The 27,135-nt window shown below is 43.2% G+C and overlaps 1 protein-coding gene across 3 annotated transcripts; it reads right to left on the bottom strand.

The window, feature by feature from the left end:
* Positions 1-1,826: 1,826 nt before the first annotated feature.
* Positions 1,827-27,075, bottom strand: zfand4 (zinc finger, AN1-type domain 4). 3 transcript variants are annotated; one of them, XM_024008178.2, is made up of 11 exons: positions 27,005-27,072; positions 26,534-26,632; positions 24,961-25,278; positions 17,061-17,136; positions 16,061-16,128; positions 15,609-15,798; positions 13,860-14,010; positions 12,268-13,536; positions 11,709-11,760; positions 6,097-6,214; positions 1,827-4,437 (listed from the first exon to the last, which is right to left on the bottom strand). In XM_024008178.2, the coding sequence occupies exons 3-11, from the start codon at positions 25,142-25,144 to the stop codon at positions 4,302-4,304; spliced, it is 2,244 nt and encodes a 747-aa protein (XP_023863946.1). In that variant the 5' UTR covers positions 25,145-25,278; positions 26,534-26,632; positions 27,005-27,072; the 3' UTR covers positions 1,827-4,301. The 3 variants fall into 3 exon arrangements, with proteins under 3 accessions (XP_023863946.1, XP_023863945.1, XP_023863947.1); XM_024008177.2 differs by lacking the exon at positions 27,005-27,072 and adding an exon at positions 26,815-26,998; XM_024008179.2 differs by lacking the exon at positions 26,534-26,632 and having other exon boundaries at positions 27,005-27,075.
* Between the last annotated feature and the right edge of the window lie 60 nt (positions 27,076-27,135).

Below are 27,135 nucleotides of genomic sequence, written 5' to 3'. Positions count from 1 at the left end.
GTCTGCAGTTGTGAGGCCGGTTGGACGTACTGCGAAATACTCTAAAATGACGTTGGAGGCATTAAATTAACATTAAATTATCTGGCAACAGCTCTGGTGGACATTCCAGCAGTCAGCATGACAATTCCAAACTTCGCCAAAACTTGTGTGACAAAACTGCACATTATAGTGGCCTTTTATTGTCCCCAGCACAAGGTGCACCTGTGTAATTATCATGCTGTTTAATCAGCTTCTTGGTATGCCACACCTGTCAGGTGGATGGATTATCTTGGCAAAGGAGAAACGCTCACTAAGGGGGATGTAAACAAATTTCTACACAACATTTTAGAGAAATGTTTTTGTGCATATGGACAATTTCTGGGATTTTGTATTTCAGCTCATGAAACCAACACTTTACATGTGTTTATATTTTTGTTCAGTGTAGGTTCTACTACAGTACTACCACTACTAGTATAGCGCACTACATTTGACCAGAGCCCAACCCCCTGTACCCTACCGTGCACATATTTTGACCAGAGCCCTAGTAGCTAGTAAGTAAGCCTTGACTAAGTAAGCCTTGTCCGAGCCAGAACATCTCATAGGCTCCTGCCCTATCTCCTGTTTCTGTAGCATGAGGCAGATTGATGTACATGTACACCCCCTAGACAGGCTGCTAGTCTGTCACAGGGGCTTAGCCCCAAGCCATCTCCCAAATGCTGAGTACCAAGCAAAGGCATCAGGTCCCATTTTTACAGTCTTTGGTGTGACTCAACCGGGGATCGAACCCCAAACCTTCCAATCTCAAAGCAGACACTAACCACAAGGTCACCGAGTTGGTCACCTAGTAGCTAGTGAACTAGAATAATATCTGAGAGTCAATTTCAGACGCAGTCATCCTCTCACTTCTCCAGAATGTTCCAAGGGACATTGTTAAGAATTGTGGCACGTGGAGGAGAGGTCCATTCAGTACTGTAGTGCTTGAGGAACAAAATTAGGCCATGGATTGTTGGAGGCTCTCAAACAGCAGACAGGGACATTTTTTTTTATTACAAGACATGTTGATACAATTAGGCTGAGGGAATGAGGTATGCTAAGTAGTGAAATGGAGGTATAGTAAGTAATATATGACATTTAGCAGACATTTTGMMTGGCCCTGGGAATTGAACCCAAATTCCTGGCTTTGCAAGTGCCATGATATACCAACTGCGCAAACACAGCAGATATGGATGATGCCAGAATTCACATGCTGTTGTCAAGCAAAATTATAGCTTATTTTAAATGCCCAATGCATTCAAAAACTAGATTTTCCTGTGTAATTAAAAATTATATTTCCACAATATGAGGTTGGAAAAATACTSTGAAAATGATAATGGCCTTTTAGTGTAAGATCTATTTGAAGAGGCCGCATTAAATTTCAGCCTGTTTTGATGGGATGGCGTTTTGGCCTGACCTGACCTTTATCACCTGGTGGTAAATTATATAATAGACCAATAAGAAAGAGTTCCAAACCTCTAAGCCAATAACAGCACATTTTCAGTTTCCCCCTCCCCACTCAGACAGTCTTAGCAAAATTCTTGCTTGAGAAATTGCCCTTTGCTAAGAAACCATTTTGGTTTCTTTTTGATCATTTTAATTTAAAACAATCACTCTAAGGTACTTAATTGTTAGCCAGAAATGATTTGATATTGAAATAAAACTGCTGCATTGGACCTTTAAGCTACATCCAAGTACAATGACAACTGCTGAACCTGTAATGGCTGRGTCCACATTCCAGTCATTTCACAGATTCTCTTTACACAGACCAATGACCAGTTCTTGTAATCACTTTTTTATTTTTATTATTATTATTATTTTTTTTACTATTCATTCAAACAAGTTATCACAGCCATATGTTAGATTATTCCAGCCCATCCAATATAGTAACTAAAAGCTTTTGCAACAGCTGTGCAATTTAAAATACAAAATAAATAAAAAATGTATGGCAACCATAAACCKAAATTATATATGCCCTTCCCCTGCTACCATACAGCATGTTTGACATGCTATTTGCATACTTATGTCAAAGCTGACCTTGAATTAACATGAAAGTAATCKATTTTATAGTTTATCATCAACGGGGAGTGTTCAGTATTAGATCATTTAGTAAAAGATGCGTTGTAACATTGATGCCAGAATGCATGTGCCCATAGAAGAAGTGGTGAGTGCCTTCAAAGTATTCACACCACTTGACTTTCTACACATTTTGTTGTGTTACAGTCTGAATTTAAAATGGATTCAATTGAGATTTGTTTGTCACTCGCCTACACACAATACTCCATAATGTCAAATTGGAATTATGTTTTTAGACATTTTTACAAATTAATATAAAATTATAAGCTGAAATATCTTGAGTCATTAAGTATTCAACCCCTTTGTTACGGCAAGCCTAAATAAGTTCAGGAGTAAAACTGTGCTTAAGTCARAAACTGCATGAATTCACTCTGTGTGCAATAACATTGTTTAACATGATTGTTGAATGACTACCTCATCTCTGTACCACACACACATACAYWTAWRTGTAAGGTCCCTCAGTCGAGCAGAGACCTTCAAACAAAGATTCAACCACAAAGACCAGGGAGGTTTTCCAATGCCTGGCAAAGAGGCACCTATTGGTACATAACTGGGCTTTATATCTTTTGGCCATGTGAAACCGCTCTTAATTTGGCCCATGGAGCTGGTAGGCAGCCATATTGGAAAACTGCTGCCCTAGAGTTTTTCAGCTACCGTAGATAAGTAAAAATWWAAAAAAGCAGATATTGAATATCCCTTTGAGCATGGTGAAGTAAATTACACTTTGGATGTGTCAATACACCCAGTCACTGGAGAGGAAGGAAACCGCAAAGGATTTCACCATGAGTACAATGGTGACTTTAAAACAGTTACACAGTTTAATGGCTGTGATCGGGGGGGAAAAAACGGAGGATGTATCAACATTGTAGTTCCTCTACAATACTAACCTATTTGCTGAGTGCAAAGAAGGAATACTGTACAGAATAAAAATATTTCAAAACATGCATCCTGTTTGCAACAAGGCACTAAAGTAATACTGCAAAACATGTGGCAAAGCAATTAACATTGTCCTGAATACAAAGCGTTAGATTTGGGGCAAATCCAACGCAACACATTACTGATTACCTCTCCATATTTTCAAGAATAGTGGTGGTTGCATRATGTTATGGTTATGCTTGTAATCGTTAAGGCCTGGGGAGTTTATCAGGATAAAAACATTTACTAAATGGAGCTAAGGGTAGGCAAAATCTGGTTCAGTCTGCTTTCCAACAGATACTGGAAGATTAATTCCCCCTTCAGCACAACAATAACCTAAAACACAAGGCTTAAATCTACTTAATAATCTATGGCAAGACCTGAAAATGGTTGTCTAGCAATAATCAACAACCAAATTTGACAGAGCTGGAAGAATTCTTAAAAGAATAATGGGCAAATATTGTACAATCCAGGTGTGCAAAGCTCTTAAGAGACTTACAGCTGTAATCGCTGCCAAAGGTGATTCTAACATCTATTGACTCAGGGGTGTGAATACTTAAGTAAATGAGATATTTCTGTATTTCATTTTCAATAAAMGTGCAAAAATGTCTGAAAACAGGTTTTCACTTTGTCAATATGGGGTATTGTGTGTAGATGGCTGTAACAACAAAATGTGGAATAATTCAAGGGTTTTGAATACAAAAACATGATTGACWGTAAGACAACATAAAAACACTTCATTAAAACGACAAACACAGAACTGCAAGAGCCTACAAAAAAACAAACAAAGTCAAACATTGGTATATAAATATGATAATTCTAAAGTGCATCTCTCAAAGACTTGTCGCATGAAAACGTGATCTGCAGTCCTATTTTAAGAAACAAACAAATCTGACAAAAAAATACAGATAACGTTTACGCTTGGAGACGTGCACTTCTGTTCCGTTAAAACATGAAATAAACTGACATCTTCTGCTTTAAAAAAGCATCTATGTATAGTACATGCAATACTTTTTTGCTAAGGAAAAGATCAAGCTTACAATATACGAAGAAAGTGGATCAACAGTTTGTTCACATTGTCCGGAGCAGAGGCGATAGCTAGCTAATAGAGTTTGTGTGCTAATATCCTCTGTTCTCTGTTTTGTTCACACTTGGCATTTCGATGTCATTAAGTCAAACTTGGTGATTAAAAAGCACACAATGGTGATCAAGATCCTTCCTTCCTTTTTGATTTTAATCATTCAGGTAAATCGAGGAAGGAGGAGGGCAGGGATAGAGGGGGGGACAGGGGGAGGGGCTCAGATCTTGGGCAGCTTGGGAGCGTTGACYATGGGGTTAGTTTCCTGGAGGAAGCGGCGTCCGGCACTCTTGTAGTTGTACGTGCAGTCGTGAGTCTCTGCGTAGCGGTGGGTGGCGCAGAAGTTGCTACCACACCTGAGAAAACAGGAACACAACAGCCCTATTTATATATGCCACTCGGACTGTTATCCAAAGTGACTTACAGTACAATGAGTGCATACCTTTTTAAATACAGTACAATGAGAGCATACCTTTTTAAATACAGTACAATGACAGCATATTTACATTTTTTGGGGGTGTTTAGGAGGTCACAGCATGAATTGAACCCACAACTTTAGCCTTGCTAGTGCTGTGCTCTTACCAACTGAGCAACACAAAATGATTAGAAACCCATGTCTTTTGTGGCCATTTGGAATCTGGCTGGTAAAGGGTCCTTCTAAACATCATCAATACCTTGATGTGTTGTCTGCATTTTCAATCAATTACAAAATGGATTACATCTCAGTTGACACATTGTCAATTACGAGCCCAGTACTGAAACACCTTATCTAGAGATTCTTGTGGACACTTATCTCTAACTTTTTTTTTTAATAGCTCTAACCCTTCTCTATCCCAGAGGAACTGAAATAGAGATAACAATCCACTTGTGTAGAAAAACTGGACTCCGGCCTCCCGAGTGGTAGAGTGGTCTAAGGCACTGCATCTCAGTGCATCTCTGCAGTCCCTGGTTTGAATCCAGGCTGCATCACATCCGGCCGTGATTGGGAGTCCCATAGGGCGGCGCACAATTGGCCCAGCATCGTCCAGGTTTGACCGTCATTGTTAATAAGAATTTGTTCTTAACTGACTTGCCTAGTTAAATAAAGGTTAAAAAAATAAAATAAAAGSCCCACTCCACATTGCTTTAACTGTGACTGAAATCTGTTTTCAGATAAGGGAGAGAATATAGACCAGGGATCAGAGATCCAGCCGCGGGAAGATTCTTTCTTGAGCGGATGGTCAGGGGGCCGGAACATAATTACAAATCATTTGCAGACTAAAAACTGATCGCAAGAAGCCCAAACATYTATAATATTTGACTAAAACATAATTTCAAACCTAGCATACATTTGTCTACAATCACATATCTCTATTATTTGCGGGAATACTTTGGAATAGATTTGGCAAATTACAATAACTTGGAGTTGATTTGCTGCTGTTTTACAAGAAACCTACTAAAGATAGACTATTGAGACACACACACCAAGTGGAACACTTATCACAGTTAGATTACTCAGCACTAACCAATCACAATTTCAATCTTTTGAACACAGTTTGACTCCAACATTAGACTGTTATAGTGTTATGATGAGAGATTACACAGTTCCAGCACACACTGTGTGCCCTTAGCAATGACAGGGGACGTTGTGATACTTGATACTGGGGTTGTGGTGGTGACTGGTGAGGGAGCATGCAATATCGTGCTGTTGATGACATGAACACTACTGGACAGGAAAAACTCCTGGCATAGTCTAGGCATACCTAGCAGTAGTAAAGATACACACATAAAACAGACCATATTGAATTAGAATGAGTAATGAGGGAGGGAGTAAGGGGGGAGAAAGAGGCTGGTAGGGAGTGGGAGAGAGAGGGTGAGGAGAGGGAGAGAGCTGGCACAGACAAGTGTTTTTTCCTACCTTGAATTCCTAGCTGGTAGCTGAGGGCAGGCTTTTTGACAAATAGGAGGAATGGAAGATGGAGTGTGAGCGAGTGATGGAGGGAGGGAGAGAATGATGGAGGGATTGAGAGATGTACCTGCACTCGTAGCTGGTGGCGAGACCAGTCTTCTTGCCACAGAGGAAGCAGTGTTTAGAGCTCTTCTTCTTCCTGCTCAGCGGGACCTTGACTGGAGGCAGGTGATATGTCGGGGTGCCTGGTAGAGATAGTAACACAATATAGTTGTGTTCTACTTTGAGGAAAGAAGTTCTGGTTTACTTTGAGTAAACTAAATAATATAGTAAGCCAAGAACACTGAATAAAACTAAAAAACATATCAGGAGCAGTCAGTCAGGCCTGGTGTATCAACACAAAATTATGTTTAGTTACCTAACTATTACTAAGGCAACATGTAAACGAAGAGACTATTAAAAGAAATGTATCGATTGGGTCTGGTGAGGGAATTGTGATCACATCTTAGACTACTCACATCGCATGGAAATTGTTATTTTCCTATTATTAGTAGCTTAGACACTAAAACTTGTTTAAAAAAAAATATATGGAAATAATAACTGAAGGATATCCCCAGTGTGGAAATATTTAATTATATACATTGTTAAACATAGTTTTTTCCCCGCCAAACACATATTTCGCACTCGTTCACAAGCTGTGAAAACACTGTTCTCTTTTCCAGCTCATAACTATTCCAACACAAGTCACTCTCTGCCCAAGACAATCACATCCGTGGATGCAACCTTGTTCAGTTTACGAGGCGTGGAGATAAGGTTCCTGGGCAAGGGTAACAGGACAAAGAGAGAGAAGGGGGAGGGGGGGAAGAGACAGCAAGAGTGAGCAAGAAAAACAAACAGCAGACAGAGAGAGATGGACAGAGAGAGAGAAACAGAAAAAGAGAGTTCACAGAGCTGGAGAGAGACATGGTGGAGCTCAGAGCTAGTCCACACAATCCAGACAGAACAAACCCACAAAACAGACCAGCACAACACCACCGAACCACAATGGGACAGACAACACAGGACCCACCAACCCAAGACTCCACTCCCTCCCAACAGCCCTCCTGTCAGCACCCCCGATCGCACTCCTGACAACACCCCTACACACACAAAAGCCAGAGATTGTGCTCCTCATTGACTCAAATGGCAATTACATTCAAGAGGATAAACTTTTTCCCAAACACAAAGTGGCTAAACTCTGGTGCCCAAACACTAGGCATGCCCTGGAGCTCCCCAGCCACATCATAATTCACACAGGCACCCGAGTGGCGCTGCGGTCTAAGGCACTGGATCTCAGTGCTAGAGGCTTCACTACAAACCCTGGTTCGATTCCAGGCTGTATCACAAKCATCTGTGATTGGGAGAGCACAATCGGCCCAGCGTCATCCGGGTTAGGGTTTGGCCGGGGTAGGCTGTCATTGTAAATAAGAATGTGTTCTTAACTGACTTGTCTAGTTACATTTTAAAAAATGACCCGAGGGCCCAGCAGGAAAGGGTGGCAACAGCACTCGTGGGAGTGATTAAAAAAGCTTCTTCCACTTTCTCCAACGCACAAGTGGTTATCTCCACCCTGCTACCACAAATACTTTCACCCTGCTACCATATAGCAAGTATTTCATAAGACTGTGCCTCAAAACCTAATGTATACCTGGCCCACCACTCCACCCTGGACTTGAAGCGCCTTTACGACCAGGTCCACCTCCACAAGGCGGAGGACATCCCCAGCAACTCACACAGGAGCAACATAGAAATGGACACCCCTCCCAGACCAGCGAGACACCCTCCCAGACCTGCAAGACCCCCTCCTGAAGGACCTGCACCAAGAGAACCCACGCCAAGAGGACCTACACCCAGACCACAGCTTCACCAGCCACACACCCAACCAGCGGAGACCACCCGAAACAAACTCTGAACACACCCTATATAGGTCCCCCCATATCAGACCTATACCCCTTCTGCCCACCCCATGCCCCCCGCGGCAAGGACCTAAACATGACAGCAAGATGTATGCTCAGGCCGTGAGCAGAGCAACAGGCCCAACCTCCACTATTACATCCGCCCAAGCCCCATCCTGCAACGTAAGAGCTATGTATCAGATGCTCTGCTCACGTTACTGTGATGGTCCGGGCCTAAACCACACAAAAACAACACTAGACACTATGGAACACAAAGCCTTCTCATCCTGGAATATACAAGGTCTGAGGTCATCTGCCTTTGGCCTAAAGAGCAGGAACCCAGACTTCAAAAGAAACTGGAAATACTGACATTGTCATCCTACAAGAAACATGGTATAGGGGAGACGGACCCACTCATTGCCCTCTAGGTTACAGAGATCTGGTAGTCCCATCTACCAATCTACCAGGTGTGAAACAGGGAAGAGACTCAGGCGGTATGCTAATTTGGTTTACAGCAGACCTAACCCCACTCTATTAGTCAAAACAGGAACATTTTACATCTTGCTAGAAATTAATATGTGCTACCTATATCCCCCCAGTAGAATCCTCATACTTTAATGAAGACAGCTTCTCCATCCTAGAGAGGGAGATCAACCATTTCCAGGCTCAGGGACATGTACTAGTCTGTGGCGACCTACATGCCAGAATTGGACAAGAACCCGACATCCTCAGCACACAGGGGGACAAATGCATACCTGGAGGTGACAGCATTCCCTCCCCCATATTCCCCCCTAGACACAACTATGACAACATAACCAACAAAAACAGGTCACAACTCCTGCAGCTCTGTCGGACGTTGTGTATGTACATAGTCAATGGTAGACTTCGAGGGGACTCCTATGGTAGGTACACCTGTAGCTCATCTCTTGGCAGTAGTACTGTAGACTACTCTGTGTAAAACGTAAAACACCAAATAATGCATGCAGAGCAGAAATAGTCTGATACCTGCTAACTATCAAAATCCGGAAAAGAGKCGATAATTTCTACAACCACCTAAAAGAAAGCAATTCTGAAATCTTCCATAAGAAAGCCATCACCTACAGCGAAATGAACCCAAAGAAGAGCCCCCTAAGCAAGCTGGTCCTGGGGCTCTTTTCACAAACACACCCCACAGAGCCCCAGGACAGCAACACAATTAGACCCAACCAAATCATGAGAAAACCAAAAGATAATTACTTGACACATTGGAAAGATTGACAAAAAAACTGAGCAAACTACAGTATAATGCTATTTGGCCCTAAACAGAGAGTACACAGCGGCAGAATACCTGACCACTGTGACTGATCCAAAATTAAGGACATCTTTGACTATGTACAGACTCAGTGAGCATAGCCTTGCTATTGAGAAAGCCTGTCTTCTCTTGAGTGCCAGGTCTGCCTATGTGCACACCTCCCACAAAATGAGGTGGAAACTGAGCTGCACTTCCTAACCTCCTGCCAAATGTATGACCATATGAGAGACACATATTTCCCTCAGATTACAGAGACACACTGGATTTGAAAACAAATCCAATTTTGATAAACTCCCATATCCATTGGGTGAAATACCACAGCAGCAAGATGTGACCTGTTGACACAAGAAAAGGGCAACCAGTGAAGAACAAACACCATTGTAAATACAACCTATATTTATTTTCCCTTTTGTACATCATGACATTTGTAATMTCTTTATTCMWTCGMAAATGTTGTGAGTGTAATGTTTACTGTTACCGACAAACAGAGACCGGCCGGCAGACAGGCAGAGAACGGCCGACCGACCGAGAGACAGAGCGACAGGCAACGACAGAGACCGACAACGACAGACAGATAATAGGGATGAAGGCTAGGCGTAACAGGACTGATATAAAAAGGGAGGTTAGTGTGACACAGCAGACAGTAGAACCTCCKACCCAGGCATTGGGCCATGAGATTGGGTGTTGAGTTGTGTCCTCCTCACTAATCTGCTCTGATATACTGCTACAGAACATACTCAAAAGGCCATCCACACTAAGACGAGCTGTTTGAAGGGAATCAGTTTGAGCAAGGCGAGACACATAATAGCTAATCTTGATTACATAATGAGTAGTTATTTGGGATGCAAGGTAATTTGTAGATTAGTGATCAGTGAAGTTCGACTGCAATGTAGCCAAACACGTTCTGCTGTCCTTGGCTCATTGTGTGGTGTGTATGGGTTATTGTGTGTGTGTATGGCTCATTGTGTGGTGTGTATGGGTTATTGTGTGTGTGTATGGCTCATTGTGTGGTGTGTATGAGTTATTGTGTGTGTGTGTATGGCTCATTGTGTGGTGTGTATGGGTTATTGTGTGTGTGTGTAAACATGAACATAAATCTCCTCTCCTGTTGATGGTGCTCATTCTGCAGCTGTATCATATTAATACTGAATGCCATTGCCGTGCAACGCTCATATAACATGCATTGGCTGCTTTCACATAATATGTGTGTGTGTGTACTTGCTGTATGTGTGGTGTGTGTGCCCTTACTGGCACTAACCCTAGGTCAGTGAGCTATTTTGTTACTGTGTTCATGTGTGAGTGTGGTGTCTGTCCATGCGTCAATTTGTGTATGWGGCCTCAGTCTGCCTCTACCCCTAAGTCTGTCAGAGAACTGTTCCGTCTCTTTCTGACAGTGTGTGTGTGTGTGTCTTCGCTCCGTGGCAGTGTGTGTTGGTGACAGCCCACCCTGCCTCATCAGGCCAGAGACACAAAGGCAACAATCTGCAGGGCAGKCTAATGCTGCAGACAACAGGCTCGGTGCTAGGCTACTAGCATAATAATGTTGCTTTCACAAAGATTTGGGTGGAAAACGCACCAGCAACAAGCAGCTTTCTTCATCTCAATAAACAAGGTATAAATAGAACCACCAACCTGGGGGAATTTTGATTATATTTGGAATTTTCATAAATTCATCACATTCCCTCTTGGATTCAATGAGATGAGGATCTGAGAATGACTCATTACTCAATTCTTATTTTCTTAATAGGATGAAAGGACAAAAAACATATATTAAAGACTTGTTCTGCTTTTGAAATGGCACCCTATTCCCTAGTATATAGCTCACTACTTTTGATTGGGGCTTGCATTTGAAATGGCATGCTATTCCCTAGTATATAGCGCACTACTTTTTTGATTGGGGCCTGCATTTGAAATGGCATGCTATTCCCTAGTATATAGCGCACTACTTTTGATTGGGGCTTGCATTTAAAATGGCATTGCTATTCCCTAGTATATAGCGCACTACTTTTGATTGGGGCTTGCATTTGAAATGGCATGCTATTCCCTAGTATATAGCACACTACTTTTGATTGGGCTTGCATTTGAAATGGCATGCTATTCCTAGTATATAGCGCAACTACTTTTTGATTGGGCTTGCATTTGAAATGGCATGCTATTCCCTAGTATATAGCGCACTACTTTTGATTGGGCTTGCATTTGAAATGGCATGCTATTCCCTAGTATTAGCACACTACTTTTGATTGGGCTTGCATTTGAAATGGCATGCTATTCCCTAGTATATAGCACACTACTTTTGATTGGGGCTTGCATTTGAAATGCATGCTATTCCCTAGTATATAGCACACTACTTTTGATTGGGGCTTGCATTTGAAATGGCATGCTATTCCCTAGTATATAGCACACTACTTTTGATTGGGGCTTGCATTTGAAATGGCATGCTATTTCCTAGTTCACAACTCAAGACTACTTTTGACCAGACCCAGGTCCCTGGGTTTTTAGGGTTGTCCCACTCACCTAGTCTTCTTATTGAACTGGAGCCTCCAGCTGATCCCAGGCTGTTGGTTGACTGAAACGATGACAAGAGGTTTCAGACAAGGTCAATAGAGTACCACGAAACACAGCCCTTATTTTAAGTGTTTCTAAAATCCCCTAAGGGAAAAATGAATGGTGGAAAAACAATTGGAACCATTTCCCTGTTTGACCGCTAGGTTTTACAGGGAATGGGTATTTGTGGGGCTCTATCAACACCGCACAAAACAGTCTGGTTACCAGTCTGTTTAGTGATCGTTCCACTCCTTAAAACTCCTGGTCATGCTAAACATTGTTTGGCAATGACAGAGTACAAGGAGGGGAATGTTTGAAAAACAGGTTATGGATTTCAGGCTATGCAAAAACTATACAGTGTACAACAGTACAGTACATCACAATACAACACAAATGCACTATCACTGTGCTTCTTTGAGTTGCTTATTCCTATTTAGGCAGTTCATCACTGAGTCCTCATTTGAGGATAGTGCCCATTTTCCATCTTAGCTGGGTTGTAGTATCTCAATAGTCTGTCCTTACTACTTACCATGTAGGAGGTGGCTGCTCTTCGTATCAGGTCCTCCTGGAGTAGCTGGATGTTGGCTGGGAGGGAGAGAGCCGTGGAGCCTAGCGTGCCAAGCCCGGAGGCCCCAACAGCGGGAAGCCCCAACCCGAGTCCCAGGCTCGGTTSTAGGACTCCCCTGCTGCTGCCTAGGGACCTGGAGGAGGACAGGGAGGCCAGGAGCTCTGTGTTGCGGAGGGACCCGAGAGGCTCCATACAGGCCTGGTTGGCCAGCTTGGTGATGCCACGCGCCTCGCTTTTACTGATCACCTCCGGCCACTTGCCTGGGGAGTCCACATTGATGCCTCGCAAACGAGAGCCTTGAGGAGGAGAGGAGGGGCTAGCAGGAGGAGGAGGGGCGAGAAGAGTGGTGGGGTGGGAGGAGGAGTGGAGATTGGGTCGTAGGGGTGACGTTGCTGAGCCGGAAAACTCAAAGGGTTGTGGTAGTCTTGGTCTACTTGAGGGGGAGGATGATGAGGAAGGAGAGTCGGGAATATGATGAAGGGTGTTGCCAAGTAAAGGTGTCCTCTCCCCTTTCCAGGCTAGCCTATCAGAACCACCCATTGCCCAGTTGTTTAAAGAGTTCATCCCCACAGCTTGGGAGAGCAGAGAGGGGGTGGAAGGGAGCTGGAGCTCTGCTCCAACCCCCAGGGCTCCTAGCCCATCCAACCCACCCAGATCCATCTCTGGCTGGGAAGAGATATCCAGGCTGAGGGGATCTGAGAGCAGGTCTCCTCCGTATAAAGCTCTAGGCGGTGTGGGCTCCAGCAGGCCCACCGCCTCCTCCAGCAACCCCAGGCCCAGTGMCTCTCTTCTGGGGTCAGGCAGCTCCGTGGCCCCACCAACCTGACCCCTGCTGGAGAGCACGGGGAGCTGCGGGTACACACAGTCCCTCATGAGCCTGGTGCTGCCGATCTCCAACCGGGACACTTTGGGAGGGGGTCTGATCGACTTGGGGATGGACTGCCATGGCTCCTCCTCCTGGAGCATGTAACAGGACGAGGAAGAGAAATAGGGCAGAGCTCGGCCGCTGCTTGACAGGTGGGTGGAGGCGGAGGCAGTAGCGGGAGGGGAGGGAGTTGTGGATCCCTGGTCCCTGATTGGAGGTAAGTGTGAGGTGGAATGATGGGATTGGTTGATCTCGGGCAGGACGCGGAAGAGGCGGTGGTGTCGGGGTCCAGAGGGGTCCAGAGAGCTGCTGCAGGGCCGGGGACCGACGGGGGGAAGAGGTTCCAACTTGGCAGACTTCTTAGGCTGGGGGGTGGAGACAGAAAGAGTCATACAGTGTGTTTGAGGGCTTCAATTTGAGCAAGGCGAGGAAGAGAATCACTCATTTTGATTAGATAATGAGTAGTTACTTAAGATGCAAGTTTATTGGTAAATCATTGAGTCACACATTGAGGCATTKTCACAAGTGGGCTTGCATTTTGAAGTTTTAGGTTTATGATGCTGTTAGGCACTTTGCCAATAAAATGCTTTGGACAATAAAGATGTATTTTTACTTCCTTGCTAACCGTGTTAATGGCTAGAAATGAATTATATCCTATGGAAAGAATTAGGAAGTCAAATCTGTCTACCTTCTTGTTGATGTTCATGTCCTCCATCTTGGCTTTGAGCAGCTTCATCTTGTTCATGGTGATACAGTTTTCCAGGGTTGGCTGGACCAAAGGCAAGCCCTCACTGTCGTTGTCCTCCTCCTCAGAGAACATGTTGTACACCGAGCCACCACTGGAACACACACACACACACAGACATATAAACAAAGATCACACATGGACAGGCTTTTTACGAGGGAGAGATCAACAGCTCGACACAATCAGAATAACAGACATCCTGTTCTAAACTGTCCTGTCCTAAACTGCTTCAGTTCAGAATGATGACACACGTTCACCCATGCTGACCTTGACCAGTGATATTGAGGAAGAATATAAACCTGGTCTATTTTATAGACTCTATGTGTATGGGAACTACACGACATGACCAAAAGTATGTGGACACCTGCTCATCGAACATCTCATTCCAAAATCATGGGTACTGATAAGAAGTTGGACCCCCCTTTGCTGCTAACTAACAGCCTCCACTATTTTGGGAAGGCTTTCCCCTAGATGTTGRAACATTGCTGCAGAGACTCGCTTCCATTCAGCCACCAGAGCCTTAGTGAGGTTGGGCGATAAGGCCTGGCTCTCAGTCAGCGTTACAATTCATTCYAAAGGTGATCGATGGGGTTAAGGCCAGGGCTCTGTGCAGGTCAGTCAAGTTCGTCCACATCAATCTCGATGAAACATTTCTGTATGGATCTCACTTTGTRCACRGKGGCATTGTCATGATGAAACAGGAAAGGTTCTTCCCCAACCTGTTCACACAAAGTTGGAAGCACAGAATTAGAATGTCATTGTATGCCATAGCTTAAAGACTTGCCTTCACTGGAACTAAGGGGCCTAGCTCGAAMCATGAAAAACAGCCCCCGACCACTATTCCTCCTCTACTGAACTTTACAGTTGGCACAATGCATTCAAGGCAGGTAKTGTTCTCTTGTCATCAGCCAACCCCAGATTCGTCCGTCTGACTGCCAGATTGTGAAGCGTGATTCATCACTCCAGAGAATGTGTTTCCACTGCTCCAGAGTGCAATGGCAGTGAGCTTTGCACCACTCCAGCSGACACTTGGCATTGCGCATGGTGATCTTTGGCTAGTGTGCGGCTGCTCGGCCATGGAAACCYATTTCATGAAGCTCCTAACGAACAGTTCTTGTGCTGACGTTTCTTCCAAAGGCAATTTGGAACTCGGTAGGGAGTGTTGCAACCGAGGACATCATTTTTTTGTTACGTGCTACGCACTTCAGCGGCCCAGTTCTGTGAGCTTGTGTGGCCTACCACTTCACGGTAGAGCCACCGTTGCTCCAAAACATTTCCACTTCACAATAACAGCACTTACAGATTAGCGGGGCAGAAATTTGACAAACTCCCTTGTTGGAAAGGTGGCATCCTATAACAGTGCCACATTGAAATCCACTGATCTCTTCAGTACAGGCCATTCTACTGCTRATGTTTGTCTATGGAGATTGCATGGCGGTGTGCTCGATTTTATACACCCGTGTGGCTGAAATAGCATAATAGGGTCATTTGAATGGGGTGTCCACATACTTTTGTGTGTATGTATATATGTGTATAGTGTGTCATTTTGCCACCTACCCAAATAAAGCGCACTGATCTAAAATGTGTACAGTGTCTGAGTGGAAAGTGCTTTAAAAACAATGTAGTTGAWTTGGGACTGGAACATTTTTATTGCACTTCGAAGTGCACTTATCTGGAGTGGCCTGTATTCACCTGAATGATTCTGAGACAGGGGTCAGAGTTCCGTCCCCTCGGTCGACGACCCGGAAGAAGTTGAGCTGGTCTCCCTCTCGGTACACCAGGAAGGTGACCTGCTTGTTGCTAGGCATACTCTTCTCCCAGCCCTCCTCCCTGCCTCCCTCCATCAGCTCTGCCATATCCTTCAATGGGTCCTCCACAGACACTGAGGGAGAGAGAAACCGGTCAGTCAATCAATCAACAACAAAGTCTTTCATGGACACTGTACAAGAGAGAGAATCAACCAATCACTGAGTCTTTCATAGACATGAGGGTGAGAGACTGTTTGGACTCACTGGGTTCATCTCAACATGTTGCTACAGAGGTTACAGGACTAAAACAGCCACAAATAGGTGAATTTAATCTGTGTGAATACTTATGGGTGTACAGCAGTGAACGCCGAGAAATCCAAACCCATCTCAACATACCTCTCCTGGTGTTGATGGGTCCTCCTCTCATGGCCAGGACCAGCTTCAGTGTACAGCCCTCAGCAATACTGCAGACAAACAAGATAAATGTCAGCAATGATGGTTGGTAGAAACTGTCCCAAGTCCTTTGTAAGGTTAAGCTACCATCGTRTTGCTTTGCCTTACAGCTAGCTGGATCGTTCATGCATGGGTCATGTTCATTACTACACGCAGCGGGAAAAAAACAATGACTCCCCGTTTTCAGTTTTCTTCTGTTTGGTGCCTAATGAACACGACCCTGGAAACACAGACCAGGCAAACGATAATCATTCTGGAACAAACATCCTTCCTCCGTCAGTCTGCACTCCAGATGAACTTATGCACATGTCTGGGAATTCTGCTGGAATTCTAGCAGAACGTCAGTTCTATGCAAATCCAACCCCTCGCACCCTCCATTTCTAAGACTTCAAAGGATGTTTTGTTGATCCTCAGACCTAACTAAATCTCACCGGGGACAGATCATGTGGAAAATTAAGTGACAAGCGTTCATGACGCAACCACCATCTGCAACCTGTAGACCGGGTCTGTATCTAATAAAACTGAGGACTCACTACTGGGATAGGCTAGCTCTCCAAACACTTTCAATACGTGACTGTCTGTCTTATATCAATCAACCAAAGATGTAGATTTAGCTAAGGGTTCAGGGAAATAATGTATTTACTACAAGGGGAATTACTTTCTAAGCAAATAGCCCTCTACAAGTTACCCACTACACTCATTTCAATTAAACATAAATTACAAGATCAAAGTCGATGGTTCATTTACAGGGCATTGCTGTATATGAAAATGGGTTCCCATTCCCATCACAACCCATTCAACAATTTTTTTTAAAAACAGTTGTGAACAGGGTCGTGTTCATTACGGCACGGAGCAAGAAACATTTTAACATGCTTTGCAACGGAAAACAAAAATGAACGATTCAGTCAGTTTGGTTCAAAATGAACAACATTGGTAAACTCACCTGTAGTCATGCAGACAGTATTCATCCTCCAGCTCCAAGTTGTTCCAGATCAGGTGTTGCTGGGCAACGGGGATACCTGCAGAGAGATTTAAATACATTTACATACACAGCCCTGATTGGCGAATAGGATCGTCTAGACCAGGGCTATTCAACTGGCGGCCCACAGGCCAGATCCGGCCGGTTTATCAATTTAGAATGGCGCTTTGATCAATTCTGAACATTTACACATCAGCAAAAATCCAATGTTCAGTGCCAACAGGAGCCCACATTCAATATTTTCCAATGGGAGAATCTGCTTTCCTGTAGTCCTGCCCATTAAGTGCTGTCAATCAATACCACCTAACATAACAGTTACAATCAATCATAGCTGCTAACAGTGGTACAGGGTCTGTCCGCCCACCTATCGGCACTTCCACCGCAGATGAGATCACTACGCTGCCTGATACACAGAGCGTGCTTTGTGCTTAACTCAGAGGCAAGCTAAAAAACAACATGGACTCCGTTATGGCCATTATAAACTTTATTTGATCAGCCTGCAATATTCCTTGTTTCGTAGTCTGCTGAGCATCATGATCTACTTTTACATAATGATGTTCAGTGGCTAAGCAAGGGTAAAAATGCACTCAAGAGAGCAGCCTGTGTGAGCTTAGGGAGGAGATGGCTTTCTTGTGTTGGCAATCACAGAGAAGAGCAACCAACACATAACTAGCGAAATTGGGTGAGGAGATCGTATCAGAGGTTTGTTTTTTAGAGTCATCTTCAATCAATTGAATGGACTTCATTTAGGACCACAGGGGAGCGATAAAAACAGTGACATAATTGAAAAACAGACATCTTTTCAAAATAAGTTATTTTCTCCAGGGATTTGAGCCCAAACAAAACCCCCCATTGCGCAACAATAGTCATCAGTACAGATCACTCACTCCCGTGATGTCAGAGTTTTTACATAAACTGAAAGCGAACTTTGCAACTATATTTGATGAGTTTAAGTCCCCGGAGGTGCTGCAGTTGATTATAGGGATTCGTTCTCAACAGATATGCCATGCATAAAAAAGGTTTCTATATGTAAAGAAAAAACAACAAAGAAATAGAAACAGAATGTGATGCTGGTCAACAGATGCCCTGCATAAAAAGTGTCCTATTTGTAAATAAAAACAAAATATGAAGCTTTGCATGTAAAACGGACAGGAAATTAAAGTGAAACCAAAATATAAATGCAACATTTTCAAAGATTTTACTGCGTTTCAGTTCATACAAAGAAATCAGTCAATTTAAATAAATAAGGGCCGACTATGGATTTCACATGACTAGGAATAGAAATATGGATCTGTTGGTCAGATACCTTAAAGATGGAGCGGAAGTTTCAACACAGCACCCCCTATCAGTCATCTAGTGTGTATATATAAATCATTGGTTCCAATCCCCGAGCTAACAAGGTGAAAATCTGTCGATGTGCCCTTGAGCAAGGCACTTAACCCTAATTAATCCTGTAAAACGCTCTGGATAAGAGCATCTGCTAAATGACAAAAATTCACAAAGTAGGAGTGCTAATCTAGAATCAGCCCCCCCCCCCAATCTATATAATATTATTCATTATAACCTAAAAGGCAAAACTGACCTCATACTCTGAGACGCTTTATGAATACAGGCTCAGATGAGTTGTTTGCAGGGGAAACACATTTTCTGCTTATTTGTTGAGAGGTTAGTTTCAGACAGACAGTCGAAGTTCCGCTCCAGCAGACAGCCAGGCTCGGTGAAACTCTGCCCAGCAGAAACACAATCACCACTATTACAGACCAGGAAGATGACTCATACCCCCTACAGGACATAGCATGCTACAACACACCGATGCAGGGCAAAATGCAAACTACACTGAAGACCATGATACAATTTATCTTTATTTAACTAGGCAAGTCAGTTAAGAACAAATTCTTATTTACAATGACGGCCAAACCCGGACGACGCTGTGTCAATTGTGCGCTGCCCTATGGGACTCCCAATCACGTCCAGTTGTGATACAGACTGCATTCGAACCAGGGTGTCTGTAGTGACACCTCTAGCACTGAGACGCAGTGCCTTAGACAGCTGTGCAACTCGGGAGCCGCTATATATGGTCATTCACATGAACAGAACATGCAAGTCCAGGATGCAACGATGTGCGCTCCTTCTTAACAAATTCTGATGTGCACTTTGGACTTGTTAGAAAAACTGTTCACATATACTTTTCCTCAGCCATCAAGACAAGTAGCGCACAGCAAAATCACTTGCCTGTCAATCTACTATAGTAGAAAAGTTTAGGCTACCTATTCTATTAGTCAATTTGTTGAGAAACAAATAGCCTACTCCAAGCAGACTCTGGGACAGTTGTGGAAGTCAGACGATAGACCCCCCCCCCAAAAGAAATAAAAATAAAGAAGCATTGAGTCTGATGCAACAGAACGTTCAGTATAAAATGTTGGTTAACTATTATTTCTTCAAATTATAAATGCAGCAATGCACACAAGGCAGTGGGCTACGCGTGAATGTTCGTTCCATAATGCAATTAGCAGGAAAACGCCATTGTCAAAAGGGCACTGAACATACAAGCGGTTTCATGTGACAAGAAATTATCTGAGAAATTTTGAAAAAGAGGAGCTCTAATAGGCTACTTTGAAGCAAGGTAAGACATACCTCATTTTATGTATTAAAACTTTCAGGTTTCAAACAAAGTACGGTACCAGTCAAAAGTTTGGACACACCTACTCATTCAAGGGTTTTTCTTTCTTTTTACAATTTTCTACATTGTAGAATAATAGAAGACATCAAAACTATGAAAAAACACATGGAATCATGTAATAACACCCCCCCCAAAAAAATATTTGAGATTCTTCAAATTAGCCACCTTTTGCCTTGATGACAACTTTGCACACTCTTGGCATTCTCTCAACCAGCTTCATGAGGTAGTCACCTGGAATGCATTTCAATTAACAGGTGTGCTTTGTAAAAAGTTAATTTGTGGAATTTCTTTCCTTCTTAATGCGTTTGAGCCAATCAGTTGTGTTGTGACATGGTAGGGGTGGTATACAGAAGACAGCCCTATTTGGTAAAATACCAAGTCCATATTATGGCAAGAACAGGTCAAATAAGCAAAGAGAAACAACAGTCCATCATTACTAAGACATGAAAGTCAGTTAATCCGGAAAATTTCAAGAACTTTTAAAGTTTCTACAAGTGCAGTCGCAAAAACCATCAAGCACTATGATGAAAATGGCTCTCATGAGGACCGCCACAGGAAAGGAAGACCCAGAGTTACCTCTGCTGCAGAGCATACGTTCATTAGAGTTACCAGCCCCAGAAATAAATAAATGCTTCACAGAGTTCAAGTAACAGACACGTCAACTGTTCAGAGGAGACTGGGTGAAAATCAGGCCTTCATGGTCGAATTGCTGCAAAGAAACCACTACTAAAAGGACACCAATAAGAAGAGACTTGCTTGGGCCAAGAAACTCGAGCAATGGACATTAAACCGGTAGAAAATGAGTCCTTTGGCAAATTTGAGATTTTTGGTTCCAACCGCTGTGTCGTTGAGATGCAGAGTAGATGAAAGGATGATCTACGCATGTGTGGTTCCCACCATGAAGCATGGAGGAGGTGGTGTGATGGTGCTTTGCTGGTGACACGATCTGTGATTTATTTAGAATTCAAGAAACACTTAACCAGCATGGCTACCACAGCATTCTCTATATAAGGTACCGCAGTTGACAGTGCATGTCAGAGCAAAAACCAAGCCATGAGGTCGAAGGAATTGTCCGTAGAGCTCCGAGACAGGATTGTGTCGAGGCACAGATCAGGGGAAGGGTAGCAAAAAAATTGAGTTTGCCAAAAGGCCCCTAAAAGGACTCTGACCATGAGAAACAAGATTCTCTGGTCTGATGAAACCAAGATTGAACTCTTTAGCCTGAATGCCAAGTGTCACGTCTGGAGGAAACCTTGCACCATCCCTACGGTGAAGCATGGTGGCAGAATCATGCTGTGGGGTTGTTTTACAACGGCAGGGACTCGGAGACTAGTCAGTATCGAGAGAAAGATGAATGGAGCAAAGTACAGAGAGATCCTTGATGAACCTGCTCCAGAGTGCTCAGGAACTCAGACTGGGGCGAAGCTTCACCTTCCAACAGAACAATGACCCTAAACACATAACCAAGACAGGGCAGGAGTGGCTTTGGGAAGAGTTTCTGCATGTCTTTGAGTGGCCCAGCCAGAGCCCGAGCCCGAAACCGATCAAACATCTCTGGAGAGACCTGAAAATAGCTGTGCAGCGATCCTCCCCATCCAACCTGACAGAGCTTGAGAGGATCTGCAGAGAAGAATGGGAGAAACTCCCCAAATACAGGTGTGCCAAGCTTGTAGCGTCATACCCAAGAAGACTCAAGGCTGTATTTGCTGCCAAAGGTGCTTCAACAAAATACTGAGTAAAGGGTCTGAATACTAGTTTTTTACTAGGCATTTAGCTCGTCTGGTAGGCTTGCGTCACTGGGCAGCTCACGGCTGTGCTTCCCTTTGTCGTCTGCAATAGTTGCCCTGCCACATCCGACGAGCGTCGGAGCCAGTGTAGTACGATTCAATCTTAATCCTGTGTTGAAGCTTTGCCTGTTTGATGGTTCGTCTGAGGGCATAGCGGGATTTCTTATAAGCTTCCAGGTTAGAGTCCCGCTCCTTGAAAGCGGCAGCTCTAGCCTTTAGCTCAGGGCGGATATTGCCTGTAGTCCATGGCTTCTGGTTGGGATATGTACGTACAGTCACTGTGGGGACGACGTCATCAACACACTTATTGATGAAGCCAGTAACTGGTGTACTCCTCAATGCTATTGGAAGAATCCCAGAACATATTCCAGTCTGTGCTATAAAAACAGTCCTGTAGCTTAGCGTCATCTGACCACTTTCTTATTGACTGAGTCACTGGTGCTTCCTGTTTTAATTTTTGCTTGTAAGTAGGAGTCAGGAGGATAGAATTATGGTCAGATTCGCCAAATGGAGGGCGAGGGAGAGCTTTGTACGCGTCTCTGTGTGTGGAGTAAACGTGGTCTAGAGTTTTTTTCCCCTCTGGTTGCACATGGAACATGCTGGTAGAAATGATGTGAAACGAATTTAAGTTTCCCAGCATTAAAGTTCCCGGCTACTAGGAGCGCCGCCTCTGGATGAGTCTTTTACAGCTCATTGAGTTTGGACTTAGTGCTAGCATCGGTTTGTGGTGGTAAATAGTCAGCTACAAAAAATATAGATGAAACACTCCTGGTAAATAGTGTAGTCTATAGTTTATCATGCGATACTCTACCTCAGGTGAACAAAACCTTGAGACTTCATTAATATTAGATTTCGTGCACCAGCTGTTGTTTACAAACATACACAGACTGCCACCCCTTGTCTTACCGGAGGCAGCTGTCCTATCTTGCCGATGCAGCATAAACCCTGCCAGCTGTATGTTATCCATGTTGTCGTTCAGCCACGACTTGGTGTAACATAAGATATTACAGCTTTTAATGTCCCGTTGGTAGGATATGTGATCGTAGCTCGTCTATTTTATTATCCAATGATTGTACGTTGGCTAATAGGACTGATGGTAGAGGCAGATGACCCAGTCGCCGTCAGATCCTTACAAGGCACCCCGACCTACGTCTCCGATATCTCTGTCTCTTTCTCATGCGAATGACTGGGATGTTGGCCTTGTCAGGTGTTTGAAGTAAATCCTTTGCGTCCGACTCGTTGAAGAAAAAAATCTTTGTCCAGTACGAGGTGAGTAATTGCTGTCCTGATATCCAGAAGCTATTTTCGGTCATAATAGATTGGAGCAGAAACATGATGTACAAAATAAGTTACAAATAATGCAAAAACACACACACAATAGCACAATTGGTTAAGAGCCCGTAAAACGGCAGCCATCTCCTCCAGCGCCAATCAGTCATTCAGAAACATAGGATATTAAAGTTCTTCAGATCACATTGTTAGGATAGACTTGAACGGAGTTCGTCCAGTTTATCCTCCAGTGATTGCACGTTCGACAATAGAACGATCAGGTATTCTGCACGAGTGTCGAGATTTGGGCCTGGTCCATGATTAGCAATATGTCCTTCGCCGCAGACTCATTGAAGTATAAATCGTCATCCAAATCAAGGTTAGTGATCGCTGTTCTGATGTCCAGAAGCTCTTTTTGGTCATAGGAAACAATGGCAGAAACATTATTTACAAAAAAAGTTAAGATCAGCTATAAAAAAAAAACTACAAAAACACAAAATGCCACAATTCTTCAGGAGACCGTAAAAAGGCTGCTATTCCCTGCAGCGCCATTCTGTAACACAGCTCTGTATGGGTTTTGACTGACAGCCGTTCTGAACTTGAGCACCACATGCGACAAGAAGTTGCCCCCATCCCTCCCAGTAATTAGGCAACTTTTGCAAATGTTTTGTCTGAGTGAAGGAAATGCTGTAAATTATAATAAATACCACTGATGTCATGTCACACAAGCAAGCCATCAATATACAGAAGTATATATTTTTAAACCTGCATATTTAGTTAAAATAAATTCATGTTAGCAGGCAATATTAAACTAGGGAAATTGTGTCACTTCTCTTGCGTTCATTGCACACAGAGTCAGGGTATATGCAACAGTTTGGGCCGCCTGGCTCATTGCGAACTAATTTGCCAGAATTTTACATAATTATGACATAACATTGAAGGTTGTACGATGTAACAGCAATATTTAGACTTATGGATGCCACCCGTTAGATAAAATACGGAACTGTTCCGTATTTCACTGAAAGAATAAACGTGTTTTTGAAATGACAGTTTCCGGATTTGACCATATTAATGACCTACGGCTCATATTTCTGTGTGTTATTAAAATTAAGTCTATGATTTGATAGAGCAGTCTGACTGAGCGGTGGTAGGCAGCAGCAGGCTCGTAAGCATTCATTCAAACCTGTCTCTTATACACATCTAGATGTGTATAAGAGACAGGTGTATGACTTCAAGCCTATCAACTCCCGAGATTAGGCTGGCAATACTAAAGTACCTATTAGAACATCCAATAGTCAAAAGGAATATGAAATACAAATGGTATAGAGAGAAATAGTCCTATAATAACTACAAACTAAAACTTCTTACCGGGGAATATTGAAGACTCATGTTAAAAGGAACCACCAGCTTTCATATGTTCTCAGTTTCTGAGCAAGGAACTTAAACGGCAGCTTTTTTTACATGGCACATATTGCACTTTACTTTCTTCTCCAACACTTTGTTTTTGCATTATTTAAACCAAATTGAACATGTTTCATTATTTATTTGAGACTAAATTGATTTTATTGATGTATTATATTAAGTTAAAATAAAAGTGTTCATTGTTCATTCAGTATTGTTGTAATTGTCATTATTACAAAAAAATATATATATATAAAAAAATATTTAAAGAAATCGTCCGATTAATCGGTATCGGCTTTTTTGGTCCTCCAATAATCGGTATCGGCGTTGAAAAATCATAATCGGTCAATCTCTAATAAATATATATATATTTCAATTTAGCCCTATCAATATAGGCCAATTCCCACAAGCGTAAATGGTTAATGTGTGTGTGGAAAATCAACTACACAGATCCTTAATCTTTGCTTAACGGATGAGCAGGGAGATGGGGAGTTTCAGATGCTGTGAGGATATTTCTTTTTCCAGCACTACTAAAACAGAAAAGCCATTATTTGCAATAGAATACATTTGTATGAGTCTGAGCTTTTGATTACTCATAGATAGACCAACACTCAAAGATTATTTCATATTTTGAAGTGGAGCCGGTCCTGCTTAAGTAATGTTAGGGGAAGCTGTATAGACACCTACACGCTAGGTCAGTAAGAGTGACTGCTGTTATGTACCATACCTTCCAGCCTCTGGATCTTGGCCTTGACAGAGATGACTGTCTCAAATGGCGAGACGCGCAGCTCGAAGCAGGTCCCAGTCAACGTTTCAATGAACAGCTCCATGGTCTCGTAGAACGGCAACTTGTACTGGAAGGCCCCCACGCTGTCATCATTATAGATTGGTGGCTCCTTCCTGTCCGCCATCTTTGTGTGGTTAGGACTGCTTTAGGGTGAGGGGGGTGTGGGAGGGGCAGCAGCCCAGGGGAAGGGAGAGAGGGATGGGTGTGGGTGCTCTCTGTTGTCACCACGGTTACACATCATGCAGGAAGCCCAAAGCTCTGAGGGAGAGAGAGGGCGAGAGAGTGATGGCTCAGTACCTTGCCCTTTCTTCCGAGTCTAAGGTCATCTATGTTTGTTCCTCATACACTGACACCGTGAGGCATAACAGTTGACCCCAAAAAAACAGCTATGCTGAGGGGAGTTGGAAAGGGGGAGTTGAGTTGACATGCACCTGGTAGGTAAGGAGACCTTTACTTCCCTGACAACACAAACAACTATCAATATGAAACAACTATGGCCTACAATGTGCAAGGAAGCCTAACCCCCTCTGCTAACACTAGTGAGCAGAACGCAAAGCATTCCTTTAATTTGGAAGAAGTGCGTATTAAAATCTTCACACACTGAAATGCCACCAACTGTCACTTTAGACCTGGCCTATACAATTAGAGAGCAATAGTAAAAAAAATTAAAAAAATACAGAATTTAAGAGACAAGTGTAAGAGTTCATAAGTGCCTTCATAAAACATTTAGCAGGCCACAAGGCCCAGGCCACAGCTCTTGGCTGCAGTATAGTCTAGCTAGCTGAAGCTGACCAGCTGTTAGCCTATGTAATGCCATCAGGAGGAGTGTATGGTATCAAACACAGACAACTCCATGCAGGCATAGGGGACTGGAGGCCTCTTGACAGTTAACCTGTATGTTATGTGACTGCATTAATATTTAATTTTAAAAGCATGCAAATGTAAAGTTGTGGGCTGATTGATAATCGGAACGACATGAGATGTGGTGAGATTGGAAATATGTTTAGTGAACTACTAGAGATGGGATTTATGTATTTGTTGTGGTTTCAAGCAGATTAAATTATTTTCACACAAACACTGTAAAGACCAAGTCTACTGTATCCCTAGCTGAATTTCTCAACACCACAAATGAGAAAATCGGCTACTGTATTCCCAATGTTAAGGGCCTACACTATGACCATTAGGCTTTGATCTCTGCTAAGAAAGAAAACCTCAACACGACAGGTGGTGTGCGATGTGAAGTGAGCTGAATCTGGTTTGAGTAAAAAAATACTGACTAGCCAGCTACCTAGCCATCAACCCAGTTTTACATTAAAACATTTGAACCTATATATAATTTGTGTCAATCGTGAAAAACAAAGAGTCTTGATCTTTCCGATCAGCGCTTACTAGAGAGAAAGGTGGCTACACTTAGCAAATACTAGACAAAGGATGCAGCTAGATAACTAATACCTGAACAGAAAGGAATATTTTCTGTCTCACCAGAACCCCCTTTTTATTTTATTTTACTCACCGTAAGAGCATCCAAGAGAGGGTCCCTATAGCTGGCAAGAGTATACCAATGAACAACTGGCTGGCGTCCCAAGACTAGAACCACTCCGTCTTTAACTAGCTGGACATAGAACAATAGTACAAATATAGATAGTAACGTTATTAACAAAGCAAATGCATATATTATCTAGCTAACTATTTCGTATACCTAACTACATAGGTTGTGACTAGGTAGCCAGAACCAGTTAGCTCACTAGCGTTAGCTAGCTAGCTAACCACTTTAGCAACCCAAACAATGGCTACCTTGCTTGGGTCGATGGCTGCTGCAAGCTGCTACGCGTACTCTCCTTTTCAGATTCGGCATTCTAGATTATAATGAAACGGTTCTACTTATCTCCGTGTTTTAAAATGACAGTGGAAAGCTATCCCTATTGCCCATGAACAGTGGTAGATCGGTAACACTTGGGATTTTACTGAACTCAACTCATCTCACCTGTCGAAAAAAAACAGCGGCTCCTGACCAGCCCATTGTGACTTCTCTTGATTGACAACAAAGACACCATGACGTAACGTGTTCTCTCTCTGTAGGTGAACCAATGAGGAGTACACATTGTTCGGTCACAG

Source organism: Salvelinus sp. IW2-2015, linkage group LG18 (assembly GCF_002910315.2).
Source record: "Salvelinus sp. IW2-2015 linkage group LG18, ASM291031v2, whole genome shotgun sequence".
Classification (NCBI taxonomy): Eukaryota; Metazoa; Chordata; class Actinopteri; order Salmoniformes; family Salmonidae; genus Salvelinus; species Salvelinus sp. IW2-2015.
Note: the sequence above shows the minus strand (reverse complement) of the source record. Positions and strands in the feature narration are given on the sequence as shown.